Consider the following 22,977-nt stretch of genomic DNA (forward strand, 5'->3'; position numbering starts at 1 on the left):
CCTCTTTGACACCACATGCACGGTAGGCATGTAATGTGTTTGAATTACATGTTGGCATTATGGAAACAGGTGAATAATGAGTCTACTTGGGGAAAGAGTCCACTCTGGGAGACAGGAATGCAATGATTTTAAAAAGATTCCCTTTCCTTGAGTGGGCTCATCATTCTGTTTTGCCCTCTAGTGTACAGATGCTTTTCATTCTGTCCGTTCAGTTGGTGCTCAATTAAGTTTTAGCACATACAGTAGAACTTACTTTTGGTTTTAGTCTGTGTTTAGTTAGGTTTGGGGGAAAAAAACAAACAAACAAACAAAAGAAGCCGACCTGATTAGGTTTTGACACCAAAGACACTTTAGATCTAGACGAATAGATTGTATGGTTACCGGATTTCTTGGCAATGGATATCCTGACAAAGTCATCAGACAATAAGTCAGTGGGTCTACATGATGAGATTAATTTGATTATAGCTATAGTTGGACTATGCTCCTTATTTGGCAGTGAATAAATTGAATCATTGGCACAAAGCATGTCATACCCCGGTACGATAGGTGGCGCTGAACCCATTTCAACTAGTAGTAATAGATCCACTTCCTGTTGACGTCTTCACCACCACCAACAACAAACTCAGGCATTCGAGAAAGATGGCGAACGAAGAGAAAGATGAAGCTACGTCCCTCTACATTTAATTTGTGATGAGCATGCTTATTGCACAAACGCGATGTACAATCCCGTTATTTGTTTCTTTCCGAAAGCGGCGACAGCAACCATAGACATGTATATACATCTATGACAACAACAGTAAGATTGTCTGCTTTGACTTCTGGGTCACGACCCCGAGAAAAAATCTCGAGCACGCACGGAACGCAAAGTCCAATTCCCAGTCCAATTCACAGTATACAAGTACGTTTAGTGCGACTATCAACCGAGTTATCTCGGGGTCTTAATCCCACTGTGAGGAACCTGATGCGGTCCAATTTTTAGTCAGACTAAGGTGTATACATGACATTAATAACTCAGTCTTATTGTAATTTTGCCAGTAATTCGATTCTTTACAGTGCCATGTAACCCCACTGAGTGAGTTTGAGACTCTACTGCTGTTTTGTCATTGGTGTTTTGTTGCTGTTGTATTCCTTACAGTCTACATGCAGCCAAATCTGGTCCAACACTACAGGTTAATACAACTGAAATAACAAAAGACTATAAGTAGAAACCAGAAAACCTTTAGTAGAAAATAATGTTGGTATCATCGAAAAAGATTCTTCATATTCATAAGACAATATTTGCTAATAGAGATTTTTTAGCTTCCTCCGCTTGTCATAAGTCTGGACCTAAATTTCTGTTCTAAAGGTTTGCGGTGTAAGGAGAAAGTTTGTCTCCACAACAGACCCTTGCTGCTCTGATTTGATGTTTTTAGTGACGAATTTAGTGATTTATTTTTTTCTTTGGATCAAGATGATATACTAGCTTGTTTTTTTTTGGTTTTTTTTCATTTGTTGTTTTATTGCTTTTGTTCAGTTTTTCTGACAGAAACACAAATAAATGATTTGAGCTTAAGAACTGGGGTTTGAAAAAAGTAATACGTTCACTTTCTCCAACTGTGATAAATGCATCAGTTCTTTGAGCCATTCTTATGTAAATAGTTGCACACTTTACATGAAAACGTGTTAAGACTTGTCAAATTTTTTTATTAATTCTCCCTCCGAGTATAATCATGGCTGTACTTGAGTGATTCGTCTTCGCATCATATCTTCACTGCCAAAACCAAACTGAGCAGCCAAGTCTGTTGAATAAGATCTGAGCACCTGTTAATCATAACATCACCTTCTGGCACTGATCTTTGCTCACATAATGAAAAAAACGAGTGGATTTCATCCAAGCTGCTCTGAAGTTGCATGGGATTAGTAAGAGGACAAAGCACGGTTAAGTCATCTCTGGGCAGTTTTACACATGTCACACCCATTCATTCACCATAATTGTAAGTGTTTCAACAAATGGAAATTATGATGTATTATTATGATTACGTTAGCACCGCAGGTACACACACGATAACGGTATGAAGGGTACAGTTGGGTAATGCTCTGACTTCATCTGAAATGTTTACAAGTTTTACTAAGATTTCCTACTTAAGACTTCCAGAGAAAGGTTTCATTCATCCCTTTGTCACAGAGATTGATAGGAACTCATTTACTCACCGCACATACAAATGTTTCATTGGTTCAGATGAAAATGTCACAAGTTTATATGAGGTCTATTTCTACGCAAGTTGCTGCTCGGCTTTGTTTTAGTGGTGTTTGTATTTTAAGCTGAAGGCACATGGTCATGGAAAAAATATATAAAATATGCGTGCTCACTAGTGTTTATTGTGAAGGAAGCCCTGAGAGACATTTCCACTCATTTTTCCAAAGTGCTACCTTCCGAAGTGTGTTCAGATTTGGACCGTGTTATTTTGAAATTGCAAGCAGGTGATGGGACTTTTAGGTGTAGCTGTTGAAACAATGATTCATTTGGTTCTATCATGTTATCAACTGTAAATCAGCCAAAATGTCTATTTAATCAAAATGAACAGTTTGTCATCTTATTCTCATGTTTCCAACGTTTGTTTTGGGCATAAAGAACAGTAATGGCTTCATATTAGGGGCTCATTCTGATACTTTTAGAGTATTAACTGTAATTTAGGCTTTCATTTCATTCAGATGTTCAAAGGAAAAATCCATGAATGGAATCATAGTATCTGGATAATGACAAAAATGTGCTTTCAGGAGTGTAACTACAGTTCAACAAATTCTTTTTACATCTGTCCAATAATACAAACCACCGCAGCTGGCCCGTGTCTCCAGTTCTGTCCGACTTCTTCCAAGTTTCTTAAAACCAATAACACAGATCACAGAAATCAGGACTGTCATTCAGCAGAGATACGACTCCAAGCTAGAAACTCTTTATTCGACTCCCACCACAACAGCGGGGGATTGATTTTGGAGCTGTTTTTCTCGACCCTTGAGTGAACTTTTTTTATGAACTATGTGATATATTTCTGATCCTTCTTGGAGATTCTGCAGATATGTGATACTTGCACATGTAGGAATCCCAGCAGGGCTTGCATTGCATGTCTGTGACCCGTGGATCTGTTGCACAACCTCAGCTCAAATCTACATCCTCAGCATTATGTATGTATAATATATGTGTGGGTTTTACAGTGTGAACAAGTTGCAGTTGTGTGGTAGTGACTAATAGCTGCTTTTGACCAGTAAGAGAGGACTACACCTCTCTTACTGCTTAGTTACTGCTCTGATGATCCTCAGGACAAACTGTTCTGTATCCTTCGTGTACTGTACAGATAAAGTATTCATTCCCCAAGTCTTTATCAACACACAGAGTTGCACACACTCTTTTAGGAGTTCTGTCTATCGCCTGTAGCCCAGATTTCTGAGTAAGCTGGTGTGGAGTTTGTCTTCGACTGCAGGGAATTACCTCAGCTCCGAATCATGTGGCGCCTTGCCTAGAGTGAGCACGATGCAATCAGCCAGCCATCTTTCTTACTCATAAACTGTCAGAAGGGCCTCACACAGAGGCTGGACACACACTGCAGGAGTCACATCGCTTTAATGTGCCAATTAGGCAGTTTCAGGAAAATTAAGAGTACTTTTTTTTTGTTTCTATGGTAACTCTGGACCAATGCTGAAAATGTGAATTTTTTTTCTAATTTCAATTTGTTTTCTTTAACAGACATATCATGAAGTGAATAAGAAAACGGGATATTGTTCTGCCACATTCCCTTTGTAGCATTACCAAAAACCACATAGACGCCATTTTGCTGGTCGCTTTGGTTAAACTTAATAGGGGAAGTTTGTTTTTTAAAACTGGACCTTATTTCTGGCATTAAATGCGTTCATCTACTCACAGATAACAGTTTGGTCAAAGTCGGCGTCCTTTGGACGCTATTTAGATCACTCGTAAGTAAGTATTTTATGCAAGAAATAAGGTCCAGGTTTAAAAAAAGCGAACTTCCCCTTTAAGCATAACATGTTCAAACAAAATGCTGTCACATTCTGGTCAGTTTTAGAAAATTTGGTTAGGATTAGGAATCAAAGCTACTTGGGCTGGGTTAGAATAACTTTATCAAACAACAACTCAGCATTATGGTTAGGGATAAAAAATAAATAAATTTTTACCTGCATGAAAGACATTTTTAACCTTCATAAGTAGCTGCTCACACGACCACCAGAGGCACTTTGAAAGTATTCATCGGCTGTATCTGCCTGCTTGAACAAACACAGCATTGACACCTTTTGTCCCCAAAAGGCAGAAGGCAGATTTGTGATTAAGTCAGAGAGTTCGTCAGAACCATTTAAATTGTAAAGAACTTGGCATATTGTTATAATCGCTGTGTGGCACATTATTGTAACTTCTCACCTAAAGTACGCTACCTATAGTATCTCATTGTGTAATTTTTTCTGCTTGCAGCCTGTAGATCATAGTTTCAGGAACTGCAACAAACTTGATTTTCATACCTGGAGTACATGTAGTGATGTAGTTACTTATTTGGTAATATCTAGGCTGAAAGATGATGATGTAATGCATTTGGGCTGATTATTGCACTCAGAAATGAGTCTCTGCATGTTTTTGTTTGAGTTTGTCTTATGCATATTTACTTTAGCTAAGCATAGATCCTGAGTGAGTAATAAATGACTTGGCAAATGAGCATATAGTTTCTTTGCCTGCAAGCATACAGTTAAAAACATTCATCTGTGTGTCACAATATGATTTATCATTTTCAGTGTCCCTGAAAGGACCATTCATGAACCAGATGTGACAAAGTAACACACTCCAAATGCACCACAATATGATTAATTGCTCATGAAACATATACCTGATGTTAACCCTTTTATTGGCAACATCTAGGGTCAAATCACCAGCAGTATAATATGTAAATCAGAAAAGCAAGCACTGAAGCGTCTAAATCTTCAGCCAGAGTGGTTTTGGCTGCCCTATATTCCAGCTGTGAGAGATGGTCGGCAGTTTTGGGTAACTTGTTGCGACAAGGTCTGAAAAAGTTCTGGCACTCTCAAAAACAAAAGCAAAAAGCGTCAGGATAGTGTGCTACGTTGTGTTGTCATCTTTTCCGCCGAGTGTCTAATAACAACATGGCGGGCAATGACGATATGTACATATGACAGTGAGACACATTCATTTCTGTGCTCATGATGGACCATTCATCTCATTGCCAGGCCTTTTTGTGTTTTTCTTTTTTCAAATACACGTTAGGTTAAACAGGATATGACTGGAAGAGTCATAGAGGATTCAATGGAGGCTTGAATCACCATATTCATATTTAAATTAATGAAAAGAGTCAAAAAGTAGCTTCATATGAATGCACACAAGTGTCCATGAGTGTTCTGTTCTTGTAATTTCTTACATAAGTTGGTGAATTCAAATCTGAAACCTTTGTATAGTGCAAAATTTAGACGCACAGATGATGAATCTTATGATTATTTTTTAGTATTTTTAACATTGATTAACATTGAAAATCAAAGAACTCTCCGCAGAGTTAATTGCGTATTGCAAGGGTGTAAGTTTGCATAGGGACCAGAGGGACAAGTCACAACCAAAGTTTGGGAAAGACAGAGTTGTCCCTACCAATATTTTTGATAATATTCTAATATTAATTTTTTTTTTACATAATACTTAAATATAATATTTTTCACAAACTCATTCATAGTATTAAGCATTTGTAGAGAACTATTTTCCCAAAGTGCTGTCTTGTGTAACCTGCATGGCAACAAGGTTAGATATGCTGCCATTTGATTGGCTGAAGGTCAGCCCCTCTCGTCACCGCTCCCAACGAAGAGACGAGCTGTGTGGCTGAGTTGCTATAAAATGCTGGATTGGCGGTAAAATATCAGATTGGCTGTAGCAGACTGGCTTGACGCCACGAAATCCTGAAAGTTAATCCTCACATTAATATTTCGTTTGGTCTCAACATTTTGGCCCGTGTTTCTGCTTTGTAAATAGAAAATGTCACCGAAAAAGAAAAGAGACATCATAAGTTATTTCACCACCCAGAGAGTAAGTAGTAGCTAACTACCCATGCTATGCTAGCCTTCTAGGCTAACGTAAACACTCATTCTACTATGGAAAAGTGTTATTAAGGTGTTATGATGTGAATGTACTGTAGGCTAGGAGGCATACCGTGTATTAAAATTTTAATTTTTTTTGTTATCTTTAATCGATTGAACAGGTAGAAGATCATGCGGTCCCGCAGCAACAGTTTGGAAGATGTAGCCAAGGCCAAGCTGACACAGCAGCATCAGGTAGATGCCCGCAAAGTATCTACAGAACGAGAGGAGCCCTCGGGAAGAGCGGAGCGTCGTATTCAACACCGGGAGCCTCCGGACGACACTGGCACCATTCAGCGGAACCACAAGACAGCCAAAAACAGCAGCAGTGCTGCCGGAAGTGGAAGCGCCTGCACCTACAGTGCTGAGAAGAGCGCTCGGAAGGAGAAGAGCAAAGACCTTTCCCGAGATGACCTCGTCTTTCTGCTGAGCTTGCTGGAAGGAGAACTACAGGTGATTCAAACTGCAAAGGTGTCGGTGTCCAACACTGATCACGCCCTGGGAACATTTAATTAATACAGGTCAGCACATATGGCAATGACCCCAGTCGGATGGGCTAAACACATGGACTAGTGCAGAAAAACACACTGAAATTCCACAGCAAAACATTTCTGCACATAATCTGCCAACCAGAAAAACAAAAATGGCTGACAAACAGACAATTGATATTTTTAATATTTTTTTTTCTTTTTTTAAATCAATTAACTGATAAATTAAATTAGAGGACCACCCAAAGTAACTCTGGGAACCAGAAAAAGAGATACACTATATTGCCAAAAGTACGCTTATGAACTGAAGTGACATCCCTTCTTAATCCATAGGGTTTAATATGATGTTGGCCCACCCTTTGCAGCTATAACAGCTTAAACTCTTCTGGGCAAGCTTTACACAAGGTTTAGGAGTGTGTTTCTGGGAATTTTTTACCATTCTTGCAGAAGCGCCTTTGTGAGGTCAGACATTGATGTTGGATGTGAAGGCCTGGCTCGCAGTCTCCGCTCTAATTCATCCCAAAGGTGTTCTGTCGGGTTGAGGTCAGGACTCTGTGCAGGCCAGTCAAGTTCTTCCACACCAAACTTGCTCATCCGTGTCTTTATGAACCTTTCTTTGTGCACTGGTGCACAGTCATGTTGGAACAGGAAGGGACCATCCCCAAACTGTTTCCACAAAGTTGGGAGCATGAAATTGACCAAAATCTCTTGGTATGCTGAAGCATTCAGAGTTCCTTTCACTGAAACTAAGGGGCTAAGCCCAGCTCCTAAAAAGCAACCCCACACCATAATCCCCCCTCCACCAAACTTTAAACTTTGCACAATGCAGTCAGACAAGAACCGTTCCCCCGGCAACCGTCAAACTGAGACTCTGAGACTGAGACTCTGAGATTGCCAGAAGGAAAAACGTGATTCGTCACTCCAGAGAATGCGTCTCCGCTGCTCTAGAGTCCAGTGTCGGCGTGCTTTACACCACTGCATCCAACGCTTTGCATTGCACTTGACTTGGATGCAGCTGCTCAGCCATAGAAACCCATTCCATGAAGCTCTCTACACACTGTTCTTGAGCTAATCTGAAGGCCACATGTAGTTTGGAGGTCTGTTGTGATTGACTCTGCAGAAAGTTGGCGACCTCTATGCACCTCAGCATCCGTTGACCCCGCTATGTCATTTTACACGGCCTACCAGTTGGTGGCTGAGCTGCTGTCGTTCCACTTTGTTATAATACCACTGACAGTTGACTGGAATATTTAGTAGTGAGTAACGACTGGACTTGTTGCACAGGTGGCATCCTATCACGGTACCACGCTGGAATCCACTGAGCTCCTGAGAGCGACCCACTCTTTCACAAATGTTTGTAGAAGCAGTCTGCAAGCCGAGGTCCTTTCATTTATACACCTGTGGCCATGGAAGTGATTTGAACACCTGAATTTAATTATTTGGATGAGTGAATACTTTTGGCAATAGTGTATATCGAAAGAGACTGTGTGATGAGAATATGCGGATCTCACACTCTTCAGATCATGTGTACACACATATTTACACCAATTCTTTTCTGATATGAGATAGAAACAAACAAAAAAAAGAGGCGTATGTAATTTAACAGAAAACAAAACAAAACTTCAGCTTGATTGGTAGAGGATTGGCTAATATCCTAGCCTATGTAGGCTTTCAAGGACAGTTTAAGTACATCATACAATGCTCTATTTGTATATCTTTGTTTCCCCCTGATCATCTTGATGCAAGGCTGTAAAGGCTGTGTTCACTGATTGCAGATAAAGCAGGAGTTGCCGCTCCTAATTCTGAGACCTTATGTGTGAGCTTATGCAAATCGTCAATACTTGCTTTCGTTCACCTTTTTTTGTTCTGCTGCCGATTCCGGAACTAAGACTTGTGAAAAAAAGAAAAGAAAAAACTTCACAAGTCTCACAAGAGTCTCAGTTTTATATTTGGTAAATATAGATATGGGAGTGGTAATCAGGTTCATGCACATACATATAGTTTCACAATGACTGAGATTGAGAAACATTTGTTTTACAACAAATTCTAGTGAAAAGAATGGATCTGCACAGTTCTTCCTTTGTGCACTCCCAAAACTTTAGCCTGGGCTTGTGAGCTCCATGTTCTGCTGTGAATAATTTCTACAAGCTGAATCTACCCAAAATCACTTTATTTTCTTATTGCAGGCCAGAGATGAGGTGATTACAGTGCTGAAGGCTGAGAAAATCGACTTGGCCCTGCTGGAGGCCAAATATGGTTTTGTCACACCACAAAAAGTCTTGCAGGCCTTGCAGAGAGACGCCATCCAGGGCAAGTCTGACGTTTTCCAGGAAGACATCTATGAGAGACCCATGGCAGAGGTAATGCTAACTGTATAGTACGATAATATCCCCAATAACAGCCAACATGTAGGTAAGATAGCGCAGTTCAGACATGAGATGTTTTCTTTGTCCTCCTGACGTAGCTGGATAAGTTGGTGGAGAAGCAGAGAGAGACCCACCGGAGGATGCTGGAGCAGCTGCTGATGGTGGAGCAGGCGCACAAACAGGCTCTGTACAAGCTGGAGGACGAGAAAAGGAACCACGGAGAGTTCATGAAGAAGAGCGATGAGTTCACCAACCTGCTGGAGCAGGAGCGTGAGAGGTCAGAGGAATCGTCATGTCTGAAAGATAAGCCGGCATTCTTCGATGAATTTGCAGTACCTGCAGTTTCAAAAATGAACTAATGAAGGCTCCCTTGGAGAAAAAAACTAAAGACTAGCTGTATAATCTGGTGACTGTATAATCTGAAGCTACAAGTGAGAAACATCCCACTCCACCCATGCTGACCTGTGCTGAATGCAGCTGCAACCGTGAATTTGGCCTCTAAATGTAGCGTCTGAAGCCAAACTTACAGCTGAAACGTATATCCTAACTGCCTCACTCTCCCTGCGGCATGAGCATCTTTATGAGCAAATGTCAGCAAGTTCTCAAGTCGTTTCAGCAGACAAAGTGGCAGCGAAATCATAACATTTTTCGTCTTTTCCAATGGCCGAGTGGTAGAGGTTGAAGATAGAAGCCCGGTAACAATCTTTAGATCTCATTGCCTTGCTTAAAGACTGTTTGATGCCAGTAACAGTGGCTCAGAACTCCAGCCAATCAGTGCTGCCTCAGTCTTAATAACCCTATATGGCATTATATCAAAGCATTTAACAGGGTAAAATCCCCCCTTAACAATGTTCATTACCATTGTTCCCATGACAGTTCACTTTTATTAACGTGTATTATTGAAAGACACGTTTGCACAAACCTGGAGCAAACCACGAGTTGTTTCTGGAAGGGATCCAGTCAATATGGGTGCGAGGCAAAACCTTTCTTGACAGATGATTTAGGTGACTAAAGCTTAAGCACACAGCTAGGTTTTACATTTCGAGCTTGAACACTCGCTTTTCCTTTATATTAGCGCTGTGAATCCTTGCGAGCTCGAGTGAAGAACCATGTCACTGGAAAACTAAAAATCTGCCAGGGGTGCTTTGACACGGCAGACCAGAATGCGGGGGCACTCGGAAGTTTTAAACAGTTGATTTTGAGGTTTCATAGTGTGCTACAATATGAAGTAATTCTCTAAACTGGCTCGGATAAAAGATAATTGAAGCTCTTTGAGACCCTGCCCTGTACTTTTTTCCCCCCGACACCACAACGGGTTCCTTACACCGGGGCATAGCGGGATTTTTCTGTGGAACAATTTCATCCAAACGGAAAAATATTTCAGTTTAAAGGAATTTCTCACAATTTTGGTGCTGCTGTTTATAGTTTCTTTGGGGTTAGGCTACATGACTTTGTTAATATTTTGACTTCTTTTATCTCGAAAAAAACATCCCAGTTTACATTTGTTGTTTTGAGTGAAATGCCGTGTCAGCAATTCAGTGGATTTCCAGACTTTTTGGCAGATGAATTTATTCCTCCCTCAGGATAAATCATAACATTAGCTGTACATGGGCATTTATTTCACATTAGGTACTTATACTGTTTCACCCCTAACTTTACAACCATTTCAGATGATTGCAAAGGTTTTTGCTGCAAAAGTCTTGACACCTCCGACGATGAAACTGTGAACCATGAAATGTTGTAATGTGAGCTGAGCCTGGCCTTGATTATTTTCGAAGGCAGCTAGAAGCAGAAACATGTCGAAATGATTCCTCCTGTAAATGTCACATAGAAAACAGAGCAGCGCTCTGTTTACTGCTTTCTCAGCAATATCACATATCATACATACACAAACACACACGCAGGGCGCGAGCACTAACTCTGTAACTCACAACACACACAAATGCTCCCTCAGCGTTTATTTTCACTACGGAAACACAGCTGAACGACGGCCCGTGACCTGTTTGGGACAATCAGATCGCTGCACTTTAGCCGGAGCCGTGTGTTTGGATTGGACCACAGGGGCGGTGTGTTACAACAGTCTGTGCTGTCACCGAGCATGTCGGGAAGGATGGGCTGCCATGAAAAATAGTCCCCGGTCCAGACTGAAGCTAATAACTGGGTGAGAAAAAGTGAAAGATTTATACAAATGAAATAGGTGGGATGGGGGGGGGCGAAAAGCTAACCTAATGGCTATGAAAAGAATCAGTCACACCCCGTGATCAACAATGCCAGATTACTTTAGAAATACTTGATAAGCCGGTACTTTTTTGGTGAAGAGATCACCAGTAGACACAGTGCATGTGTGTAGGTTCGAGTAAATGTTTTAAGTTATTAGGTTCATGTGTGTTTCTGTTGGTATCTTTTTCATTCATTTCATTCTATCCCATTTGTTCAGACGTTCCTCACACAAACCATTTTCCATCATTCAGATGATTATGAGTTATACTACATACACGGTGATGTTGTGTTTGCTTTTGTACGGATGTGTGTGTGTGTAAGCGGCATACAATTCATCCTGAATTTTTGTCACAACTTGGTTCTTACAGTTTTTGCCATTTCTGTTAGCTATGATAACACCCTCATGTCAAATCCAGGCAGGAGAAGAAGCAAGGTTGGTAAACGATTAAATAAGTTATGAACGATTCCTCATTATAGCCATATGGAACCAGAAAATTAAACCAAACTAGAAAAAGCTGTTCCTGCGAAATGGCAGTGAGAATGCTGATGAGCTGAATGGGGATAGCTGACCATGCTAAAAAAGCTGAAAATAGTGAAAATTTGGCAGAAAGGTATTTGCTAAAGTTCCAACAGGCCTGAAAGGTATTTTTGAAAGGAGCTGGAGCTGGATGAAGGCAGAAAAATACAGAAAAGAGGAGAAAAATGCAAAACGAGAAGCTAAAAACTTCAGAAAGAACAGAAACAATGCTGAACATTTTTTAAAATTTTAGTAGAAAGTCATTTGCTGAAGTTTCAGAAGGTCTGAAAGATGTTTTTAAAAGGACCTTGAGCTGGATGAAGGCAGAAAACCACAGAAAAGAGGAGAAAAATGCAAAACAAAAAAGGAAAAAAATCAGAAACTCTGCAGAAAAATGTGAAGATTTAGCAGAAAATTATTTGCTGAAGTTTCAAAAGGCCTGAAAGGTGCTTTTAAAAGGACCTGGAGCAGGATGAAGGCAAACAAGTACAGAAAAGAGAAGAACAATGCAAAAAGGAAGGAAGGTACTGCTGTGAAATGTATTTTTGAAAGGATACAGCATTCTCACAATAAAAAGCATCAAATCTGTGTGCCGTGGCTCAATTAATTACAGTTGGTGCAATTTATTTTTGTGATTGGCGACCGACCATTATTATTTCATCACGTCTAGGCTACTGTAACAGCCTGTTCACCCGTCTAAGCGAGAAGGATTTGACTTGTTTGCAGCTTGGCCAAAGTTCTGCTGCGAGGATCCTGATTACCCCCGTCTTAAAAGAATCTCTTCAATGGCTCCCTGTATTTTACCGCATCAACTATAAAGTCTGGGGTAAAATACAGGGAGCCAGCCAGGTTTGAAGAAGCCAGCCTGGTTTTAAGTGAATAAACTAAGCTGTGAAGCATCACCAGGGGGTGGTACAGGTAATAATTAAGATTAAGATCAGATTTATTGTCATGCATACGCACAAAATTTGTCCTCCGCTTTTAACCCATCCAGGTTGGCACACACTCATAGATACAGATGCCATACATTGGAGCAGTGGGCAGCCATGCATAGCACCTGGGGAGCATGGGGGTATGGTGCCTTGCTCAAGGGCACCTCGGCCATGACAAGGAGGTGGTCAGTTTCACCAATCTTCTTGAGTGTTGAGAGTGGGAATTGAACCGTCAACCTTCAAGTTATTAAATGACCCTCCTCTGCAATGGTCCTAACTGGGAAACTAGTGCCCTTACTTTGTAAAAAAAAGGAAAAGAAAACTGGTTTCAAGTACCACAGTGGCCATCTGCAAGAGGAAAATGAGAGAGCTCCTCTTCAGGAATGACTTTAATCACTGGGAATCTCTGGGATATTAACAGCTTGGGAGTGATTTAATTTCTAGTCCGATTTGTGCCTTATTCACATATTCTAAATAAACTCCAAAAAAGGCAGTGGAAACACGGCGAATGACAGAAACCAGCTGCCAGTGAGCTCTTTTTCTCATGTTTGTTGTCGAGGTTAGTCAACAGAGGCCGTGCAGTGTGTGAGTACAAAGAGCGGCAATACAAATCAGTTATTTTGCATAGAAATACGGCTAAAATGATGTAACTTTCCCACCCACCAACATCTGGTCATATGCACACGTGAGTCCCAGCTATGCGAGCACTTTTAGGTTTCAAAAAAGCTCCATAAAGAGATGAAATTCTTCACCTCAAGTTGTCTGAAATACTCCACGTCAAGGCTTTCTTTGGACTGATATTGTGGCTCTGGTGCAACACCCAGTGGTTTGCATATAAACTCAGTTACAAGCGAAGGTCCTGCTAAGTCTTGTTTAAAAAGATGGCGCATTTTGATGTGTTCAGACGGAAAGTAATCCGTTGTTCTACATATTGAAAATCAAGTACTTGAGCTCAACGGTACGCCTCTGTAAAATGTAGATATGGAGCATCGTGGATGTGTAAATATTCAAGGAAAGTGTACATAACTCAGTTTTAAAAGAAGTTCCTTAAGAGAGAGATGAGCTTGGCCGAGGATTTTCTGGTTTTATTCTTCATACATGTTTTAACTATCAGTCACTAGGCTAAGTGCTCCATAAGTGGCTCCAAATATCGTGAACTGTACTGTGAACTGTTCTTGTTTTCTTTAACCCACATGGCCATGACAGAAAGATTAATTTCTTATTGTTTTAGTGATCTCAACCATCACTTTAGCGCGTACAATATCATCAGAACTAATAGAAGTAAAGGTCTGCGCGATCACACTGGATTAAGTTGAAATGAATAAATATAAATCTCAACAAAAAAAAAAAACAGCCTGTAAAGTCCCACTAATTCTAAACATCCAGTGCTGATCACCACAAAGTCATAACAAGAACCTGAGGAAATATGTTTCTGCTAAATAACAATCCTCTGACCCTCGAAAGATGTAGAGGTCGACCTGTCGTCAAGACTGCCTGAAGCAGGAAGCAAGTGAGAATCCCCGAGGAGCTTGAGTAAACGGCGTTTAGTCCTTCATGCGGGCTCCATGTGCAGAGACTGTTCAGCAGCTTCTGTTTAAGTCTGCACTCCTCGCAAAACATTATTGCAGGCAGCTTGAAAGACTGACAAAAACCTAAAAGCTTTGACTTCTGCGAAGGAAACGCCACTTATCGCTTGTTTCAGGGGAGCCCAAACAGCCCTCTGTGTTTTGAAAGCAGCTGCCACGGCTCGACTTGTCCTCCATGCGAGACAGCATGTTGCCACTGGCTTTTATTTCACTCCTGTTAATCTACTGTAGTGCGATGGATTTTCGCTGCATGTAATCATTTCCTTTTATAGGGCCCTGGAAAACAGCAAGTTGTGATTACATCCTGGGGTGTGTGGAGCAGAATTAAGGAGTGGACCGAACCTTTTCCCTCTCTTTCTTCCTCTAAACGCACACACGCTCATGCTGTTCATTAACAAACTCATCCCCTGCTGCTGTTTTTATTTGGATCCCTCTTTTGGCAAGGAGGCCTGCGATTGACCTCCTCCGAGGAATCTCTAAAAAGCTTGTAAATCCACGCGGAGGGGGCTGGGGATGAACCTGGTTTTCCTCTGATTAATTGTCGATCAAGCAGCGGTCCACGAGCGATGACCTCATCGCACGCCTGGTACTGCAGAAGCAGCAGGGGTGTGAGAGCGAGAGCGGCATCCTAACCATCAACAGATGTTACTTTAAACATGACTTCAGCTAACAGATATAAACACACACTGCACACGGCAAGGCCTCAACAAGCCTTTCGCTCGCCTTTGTTCTTTTGAAGAGAGGGCAGGGAGTGAATTTTACGACCACGTGTACCCACTGGCTTAATGTGTATCGTCAGGCATTACTGAGGCATGTTTACATGATGTATTGAACCTGGAGGGACTAAAGAGCACCGGGCTATCTTTGCATGATGTCTCCAGATGACAGCGAACTTTACAAAACATCCTGTGATGTAACTTCAGTGAAATGCACACAACACCTTCGTGGTTGCCAAGCATGCAGGTCTGGTATCATTTTAACCTAAAAGCAGAAGTGGAAAAAAAAAAAAAAGGTGTTAGTGGCTCCAGGGATGTTGAGCTCGCATGCCGCTGTTTAGTTTTCACCTTGTTACTATTTCAGTCTTGTTGTTTGTCTTGTGGGAGATCGAGTGAATATATCTGGTGCAAGAGTTTAAGTTAAAAACCGTGAAACAATACTATTAATGCATCAAAACTTGGGGCATGATATGCTGCAGTATTCAATTAAATTTTATTTATATAGCGCCAAATTACAACAATTGTCATCTCTTTTATATTGTCACCAGTATAATGGGACAAGAGCTCACTCGTGATTAGGGATTGAAAACCGGCTCCCAGTAGTCCGATTCCGTGGAATCGTTAATCCACCTGCCTAACGATCCCGTTTATAGGTTCTGCTAACGTCTGACGCATTTGCGCGATGACGTTCTGTGCACGCTTCGTATATTGGCTCAGAGTGTTTCCAATTTAGCCTTGAGGCAGAAGCGCTCCAAAGTTTGGTTACATTTCACCAAGAAGGACAATAATAGGGCCAGTTGCTACACGTGCAGAGCTTTGATCACATCAAAGGGGGGAAATACCTCCAACATGCTGAAACATTTGACCACAGGCTCCCGCATACCTGTAGCTACCCCTTTTTTTTGAGGCAGGGAAACGTAAAATTACAGATGTTGGTGCACACTTGAAATTAAGGTGTTACTGCAACCAAAGCCATTTGTACTATAAATATAGCCGGATGAGAATCGATAAGGGAATCGATAAGGAACCGAACCGATAAGCAGTATTGATAACGGAACCGGAATTGTTAAATTCTTAACAGTTCCCATCCCTAGTCGTGACTTAGAGAGGGGACTGACAGAGGAGAAAAATGGCGCTGCAAGTTGTTTTAATACAAATCTTTAAATCCATCTTCTTCTCAACATTAGCTGAGAAGTTCCAGTTTAAAGGTCCAGGATATAGAAGGTCATAGTTAATGGTAGAAATTGCATACTGCAACCTCCAGACTCAACCTTCCAACTGTACAGGAAAAACTACGAGGGCAGGAACAATGCATTCTTTGTGGGCTACTACAGTAACATGGCTGCGCTACATGGAAGAGCAGGAAGAAGATCGCCTTCGGCCTTTCTTCTTCTGAGGTTCAAACAAACAGGCTGTTGGTGAAGTTATGTTGTTCCACCTGCATCATATAGAAAAGCTCCAAATACTTGTTTTGATCTTTTACTTTCTTTGAATGGAAAGTTTTCTTTTGGCAGTGCGGGTCGACACTTACTGGTCACCATCACCATGAGAATGCTGCTTTGCATTCTCAAAGCAGCATTCTCATGGTGAGAAGTTGAACAACTAGAATCGCAGCGAAACAATGTCCTGCTTTGAGTAGGACTAAAAAAAAAGTTCCACTTAGAAAAAGAAAAGAAAAAAACCAGGTTCAAAACCGTTACTTTACCTTTGCAAAACATGGAAGTTGCTGAGCTATCACTGCCTTGACTGGTTAGTTTCTGTCAATATAACCTTTTACAGGTGTTATTTTTGTGAATAAGACGTCCCTCATTACAGCCGGTACCACGGAAGTGAGTGATGACAGGGTCATTGGGTTGAGTGGCATGTGCTGTAATGCCATCGTGCCTTCACACACATTACCCATTTCACCTCTGTTACTACCTCCCCTGTTGGCCTGGAGACAAACCAGCGGCTACACTCGCCACCTATGTGCTTTCACACATGATTCTGTCAGTTCGGATCTGAACAAAGCCTTTAAAACACCAAAGTCAGTCTGCATCTCTTGTATTCTGCCGTGAGATGAAACCACAACACAGATTGAATTAATGGCTGTTTGGTTTGAGTTGTGAACAAAAATGCAAGGCAAGCTTCTTTCTGAGCAGGTGACGAATTCCTAGAGGATGAAAGACTTTATAGAAGAGGTATTCGCTATATAAAAGTTGTTATTCTCGCGCAGTGCATCAAAGCCTTTATGGGGAATTAAAGACAACAGCTGCAGTGATAACAAAAAAGGGGTCTAATTTATTTCACAGGGACAATTACTGATATCAGCTAAGTGTTACTTAAGTTTTCCAAAACACACAAAAGAACAGTAGCTGCAAAGCTTACAACACATAACCCTCTTCCACCTCTTAACAATTTACAGTGCACGCAGTATGTGTTCATGCCATCTGGTTGACTTAACTGCAGCCGTCGTGACATCACTCATGTGGATCAGATTGAGAACATTCCTCGGCAATGCACTCATCGTCATCATCACCGAGGTGCTTATTATCCAAGCCTGCTCTCCTCTTTTTAAATAAGTGTTTTGATTTTTTTTTTTTACGACCGAGGAATTTTTGGATATTAATTATTGCTGCTCGCGCCTCTGCAAGTTCACCCCCGAGGCAGGTTGTGAACTCTGGTGGAAAAGGGAATAAAAGTTAGCCCGTGCTTTGTACAGATGACTGTATGTTTCTGGAAGTTGTCAAGCAGCTGCGTGAGCGCATGCACATGCATACCTTGTGCACAATAAGCAGGATCTGTCTGCACCTATGCATCATAAAGATTTAATCTGTGCTCCAAAAACCAACTGTAAGAAGACAAAAATTTGCTTTCTTCTTCAGCTATAGATGATATGTGATGGCTGAGCTTTTAACAGAGGCTGTTATGTTTTGCTGGACTCTAACCACTAACCCAATAATAACTAAACGCAGAACATTTAAAACGTTAATGTTCAAAGCCAAGTTAAAGTTTTTTTCTGATATGACGCAATGCAGGTTGTGATCAGGGATGTTGATGGGATGTTTGTTCAAAAACTATCCGGTCAGTCCTGAAAATATCTCCATAAGACATTCTGGGAGGCTCCATGTCAAACATTTCCTTTTATGGAAAGAAAAGTCCTTTCTCGAGATGGTGTGTGACGTTACTCAGATATCTGCAGTTGTAAACAAAGTGGAGCTCAGCAATCGCACAAATATGACACATTCGGCAACACCATCAAAACACATATGACCTGCAGTCAGTTAAAAACAAAACTGTTTCACAACACACTCGGCCTTGTTTCCAAATGTGTCAGTACATTGCTGGTTCCTGAGCGAATGGCTCAGCATTCTCATGGAATGTCTGCTCGTGTAGTCAACAGATGTGCAACTGAATGATGAATGAATGACTGATGAATTCCAGGATAAACAAAATTTCTTGGGTATCAAATTTAAAAGATGGTCTGGTCATTTCGGTGAAAACCTTAAAAACACGAATAAGTTAAGTCTATTTAGCCCACGGTAAAAATGTGCCTGTAATATTTAGGAAAACCTGTTCAAACCAGACACTAATGAGGAAGAAAAACTATCAGAGTGTTGATGCATCAAATGCATTTATACAGTAATATATAACATGATCACAACCATGGACAGAAATATGTCACACAGCCAGTAAAACCTTGGCTATCCGCATCAAATCTAGGTCCAAAGGCAGCTAATGATCAGCCCAGTCACATTAGAAATGGTAAAGAAATTAATGGTTTCACAATCCAGGATTTAGAAAACGTATATTGTGAGATGACAGCACTTTGTGTCACTTGACTGTAAACCGTGACCAATTTGTTACGTTTGTAGATGCTACGTATTTATAACTCGTAACCATAAAAGTAGACTTTGACCGCGAAGTAGCTGTGAAAATGTTCGTGCAGGAATGGAAATTGAACCAGCATTCTCCTGCTTGAAAGTGAGTGGCTTAACGTCACCCCAGTGTAGCTTTCATTGTGTCAACGTCGTTACGCCACATTTCTCGCTGCGACGTCATCAGCAGTGTGACGGAAACCGTATCACGGTTGGGAACTGAAAATGAAGAATTCAACTTTGGGCCAATTGTTGAGCCTTTATTGTGAATTTTTTACATTTTGCCTGCATAGCCAATTATAAATACAGAAGTTCCAGGTTGGTCTCGCAGAAATGAGCGAAATTAGCACGACATACCGTTAGCCTAATAGCATAATTGCCTATGTCTAAGGTTGTGTCCAAAATCACTCATTCATTCCCTACATAGGGAAATAAATGTAGTGGACTATATAGAGAGCTCAACAGAAAAATCTTTTGGACACTTTCGGACTCTTGGCGCCGATAATTAATTTAATTGCTGTCACACAATTAAAACGTACCACAATAATGTCGTCTCACACAATACTTGTCCGTTCACTCCTGCATTTTTGTTCAATTAGAGGCTTTTCTATTACTGTCCTGTAGGGGTGTGACGATACACTCAGCTCACGAGACGAGACAAGACAGGATATTGGGTTCACGAGAACGAGACGAGATTTTAAGAAAACTACCCTGACAAAATGTATGACTGGACCAACAGACTTTCATTCAACCGAGTTGCACATGCATTTTGAAATGTTTTATTATAACTCTTTACATGCATGATGTAAGCAAACTTCTTCTTCCACAAATTGAAACTAAATTGTTGCGGCGTACAGCATTATTTTCATACAATGCTTGCATATTGTCCGTGTTTTATCAGTCACTCTACTGCCATTTATCATTTCCACCGGGTACCGAAAATGCTGCCAAACAAATGCTTTGAAAGCGGCTGGTTCATCTTCAATGGTAATATTCCTATGTCATTCTGGCTGCTTGCTGCTTCCCCTCCTTCTCCTCCTCTTTTTCTTTTCCTTCTCCTTCTTTAGGTTCTGGCAGGCTAGATGTAGCAAAGGCACATTACTGCCCCCACAGGTCACAAATAGAAGTTGGGATAGCTCACAAATATCACCGAGTTTAATCTTGCGAGATCTCGTGGGACGAGATCTCGTAACACCCCGACTGTCCGAATTTTCATTTCGTATTTTGTTTACTATTTAAGCCTATTTTATATATTTTGTTCTCTTGGCTCCTTAATAACATGAAGTTACAGTGTAATCTACTGGAATGTTTAATTATATGTTGTTCGTTTTTTTTTTTTCAACGAATGTAGGAAGCCATTTAAATTGCCTTGTTTTGAAACTTTTCAAGCCATATGTGTGTGGACTTACATGGTCGAATGTTAAATTACTAGCAATGTTAAAGTCCTCATTAAATCGAATTTAAAATGAGTTGCCTTGCTCTAAATACCCATCAGTAACTGGCCCAGTCTGTACTAGGAGGCGGATAATAATTCAACTTTGGGCCAATTTTTGAGCCTTTATTGTGAAATTGTTACATTTGGCCTGCATAGCCAATTATAAATACAGAAGTTCCAGGTTGGTCTCGCAGAAATTAACGAAATTAGCACGACTGTGTTCACCTCCAATGAAACCCTTTCCATGTGAGCAGATGACTTCCACACATCACACGCTGCCACCAGGTAACGTGCTGAGGAACTTGTGCCAATTTCCCATATTTCTGTGAAATAAGGTTTCACAAGTGATATTTGTAACAGTTCGATACCATGAGCAACCTCTCTTGCAGCTCCTCGCGCCATGTTTGCTGTAACTGATGATAGAAAATGCTGCGTCAGCTGATTGAATTACACTTACAAGAAGCAAGCAGATCCAGCTTAAGGCAGCCTAAACGTAATAAAAATAGATTAAACGTGGTTCTGATTTACCGACACGAATGGAGTGTGTGATGGATGAGGAAAGATTGTGCTGTATTTGTTCTCATTTGTTCTCTTGTTCCTCACAAGTTGTCGGTTGTGTTTGTAGATGGCCATCACTATATCACTCCTACGTTCGGAAAATCTGAGTGGCTCCTGACCTAATTTGGTCCGGTCAGTAAACACTCCCTTCTCTGCTTTGGGCAGATAACGAGCAGATTTCACCACAGCCTCCTCGACCTAAGGCTCATTTGTCTAAATCTACTCTAAAAACGATGCTATTAAGACAAGTCACACTCCTTTCTTTCACTCACATCCCTGCATGTGAGCTGCAGCACACTGATACTCTATAAAGAGTGATTTATTGGGATAATTATCTTTCCCTCAGTTTAAAATGCATATCAAAACGGGGGTTTGTGATAAGATTTTGGCCCGTAGGAGTTAAGCGTTCTTCACAGAACTAAAAACCGAGCCAGAGTCGCGTCATTGTTGCAGACTGAAGATCGACCTTGTAACTTTGGAAAAGTGTGGGAACGGCGTGACGCAAGCTCGCATTTGTTGTTCTTGTTGGATGCAGAAGATGTGGACTGTTGATGAGAGTTAGAGAGAGAGCAAAAGTTTACATCCGTCTGCTGCAGATGTGCAGTACACAAACGCTAAAAAGACGCGTCAAGTGTTTGTTCATTCGTCCCATAAATTGAGTGAGTGAAACCGTAAAAATCTTGCTCCGCTGCATCTGTAAACTGGGTGGTAATTAGAGCCAGCAATTCGTCAGTGTATGGCGTAATGTGATTACATCTCCCCTGACAGAATGCAGTGATTAGACCTCACCGACCACAAGGCTTCAAGACTTGCTGCTTGTACTTTTCCAACCATTTTTAGACTTGTTGCAAAATAAGAATCGTCCCAAAAATAGCGAGCACACATGGCCTCTTCTGTCTGTGGCAGTGCAGATATGTGAACCGCAGCAGCTCAACTGATATAGATGTGGATGAAAAATCTGGCAGCGCTGTTTTTGCCTTGGCACAGGCAGCCTTTTTCATTTCATCTCATTTCATTCTATGAATCAGGACATCTACAAACCTCTGCAAACAAAAGCGGAGTGTAAACCGTGTCTTCCTCGCACACGTGCTTTTGTCGCCAGTATTTATGAGAGATTGTCTGATTCAGGGTGCAGTTTCTCCTGTGAAGGGGTTAAACTTGACAGTGAATATCTCATGGTTTAGATATGAAGCAGAACTAAGTGGGCTAAGTTGAATTTCCCTTGACTGGGGGACGAAACAAGAGCAATTAACACCACAAAGAGCAGTTGGTGACATCTTGCTTCGTGATGAGCTCAATTTGTTGAAATAAAGAGCATTTCCGCAGCCGATCTGTAAGTTCAAACACTTGCCAGGGTTAAAGAAGAGCAGAAACAACCGCACAGTTGACCTGAACAGACCTTGATGAATGATTAAAGTGACTGGGAATCTGCAGGAGTGATGTATGAGCTAATCTTCTGTTTGTGAAGGGAAATAGCACCAAGGGTGGAGGGACGGGGGTCAAGGATGAAAACAAAAAGGAAAAGAAATCCAGCTAATGTAGACTTAGCATGACATTTCTACACTTTCTGTGAACTTTGCGTGGCCTCTGCCAGCACTAGAAAAAAAAAAAAAAATGAAGGGGAGACTGAAAATGCAACAGGCAACAGAGAAAAATCCAAAGAGCGACATGCAAACTCGACATTGTAGAGGATACTTGTACCTGCCAGCAAGTGCTCTGATTTACTCTCCTCTCACATTTGCTCTAGCTGACACTGCCGTGAGTTATAGCTCGGCAAAACATGGCAGAGGAAAAACATTCTTCCCTCCCGTCCTGTCAGGCTGGAAGGAAGTGACAGCAGAAAACTTTATGTCCTCCGAGCTGGCAGCTGCCGCGCCTGAACAATAGGTCTGAGCAAGTGCTTCTGGCCAAGTCAGAGTCGAGATAGTGAGTGAAATATGGAGGGAGGAAAGAGCCGGCCTGCATTTGCTAACTCAAATGTCCTATTGTGGCGAATGGGCTGTGGATGTGGTCAACATGAGTTTTGCAAGCAGGGGAAGGGAATCGGTATTGTGACAGTTTCGCTTTTTCTTTTAAAAACAGAGTCACTGCTTGCCTGTAGAAGTCATTTTTATCATCACATTTTTTATGTATATCAATTTAAGCAAGGCGTGTGAGTGTGCAACAAGGTTTAGATTAGCAAAAAATTCTG

The 22,977-nt window shown here is 41.2% G+C and overlaps 1 protein-coding gene across 2 annotated transcripts in view; it reads left to right on the forward strand.

Annotated features, from left to right (window-relative positions):
* The window catches only part of filip1l (filamin A interacting protein 1-like), an 85,468-nt gene that overhangs the window by 23,208 nt on the left and 39,283 nt on the right, over positions 1–22,977 (forward strand). Inside the window, exons 2-4 of one of the 2 annotated variants that reach the window (XM_072379193.1) lie at positions 6,234–6,564; positions 8,786–8,959; positions 9,064–9,242. In XM_072379193.1, coding sequence (XP_072235294.1) covers positions 6,244–6,564; positions 8,786–8,959; positions 9,064–9,242 — 674 coding nt within the window. In that variant the 5' untranslated portion in view covers positions 6,234–6,243. The remainder of the gene's footprint in view (positions 1–6,233; positions 6,565–8,785; positions 8,960–9,063; positions 9,243–22,977) is intronic. The other variant, XM_072379202.1, reaches the window with a different exon arrangement.

This window comes from Leuresthes tenuis, unplaced genomic scaffold, assembly GCF_036924035.1.
Source record: "Leuresthes tenuis unplaced genomic scaffold, fLeuTen1.0.hap1 SCAF_1, whole genome shotgun sequence".
In the NCBI taxonomy this organism is placed as follows: Eukaryota; Metazoa; Chordata; class Actinopteri; order Atheriniformes; family Atherinopsidae; genus Leuresthes; species Leuresthes tenuis.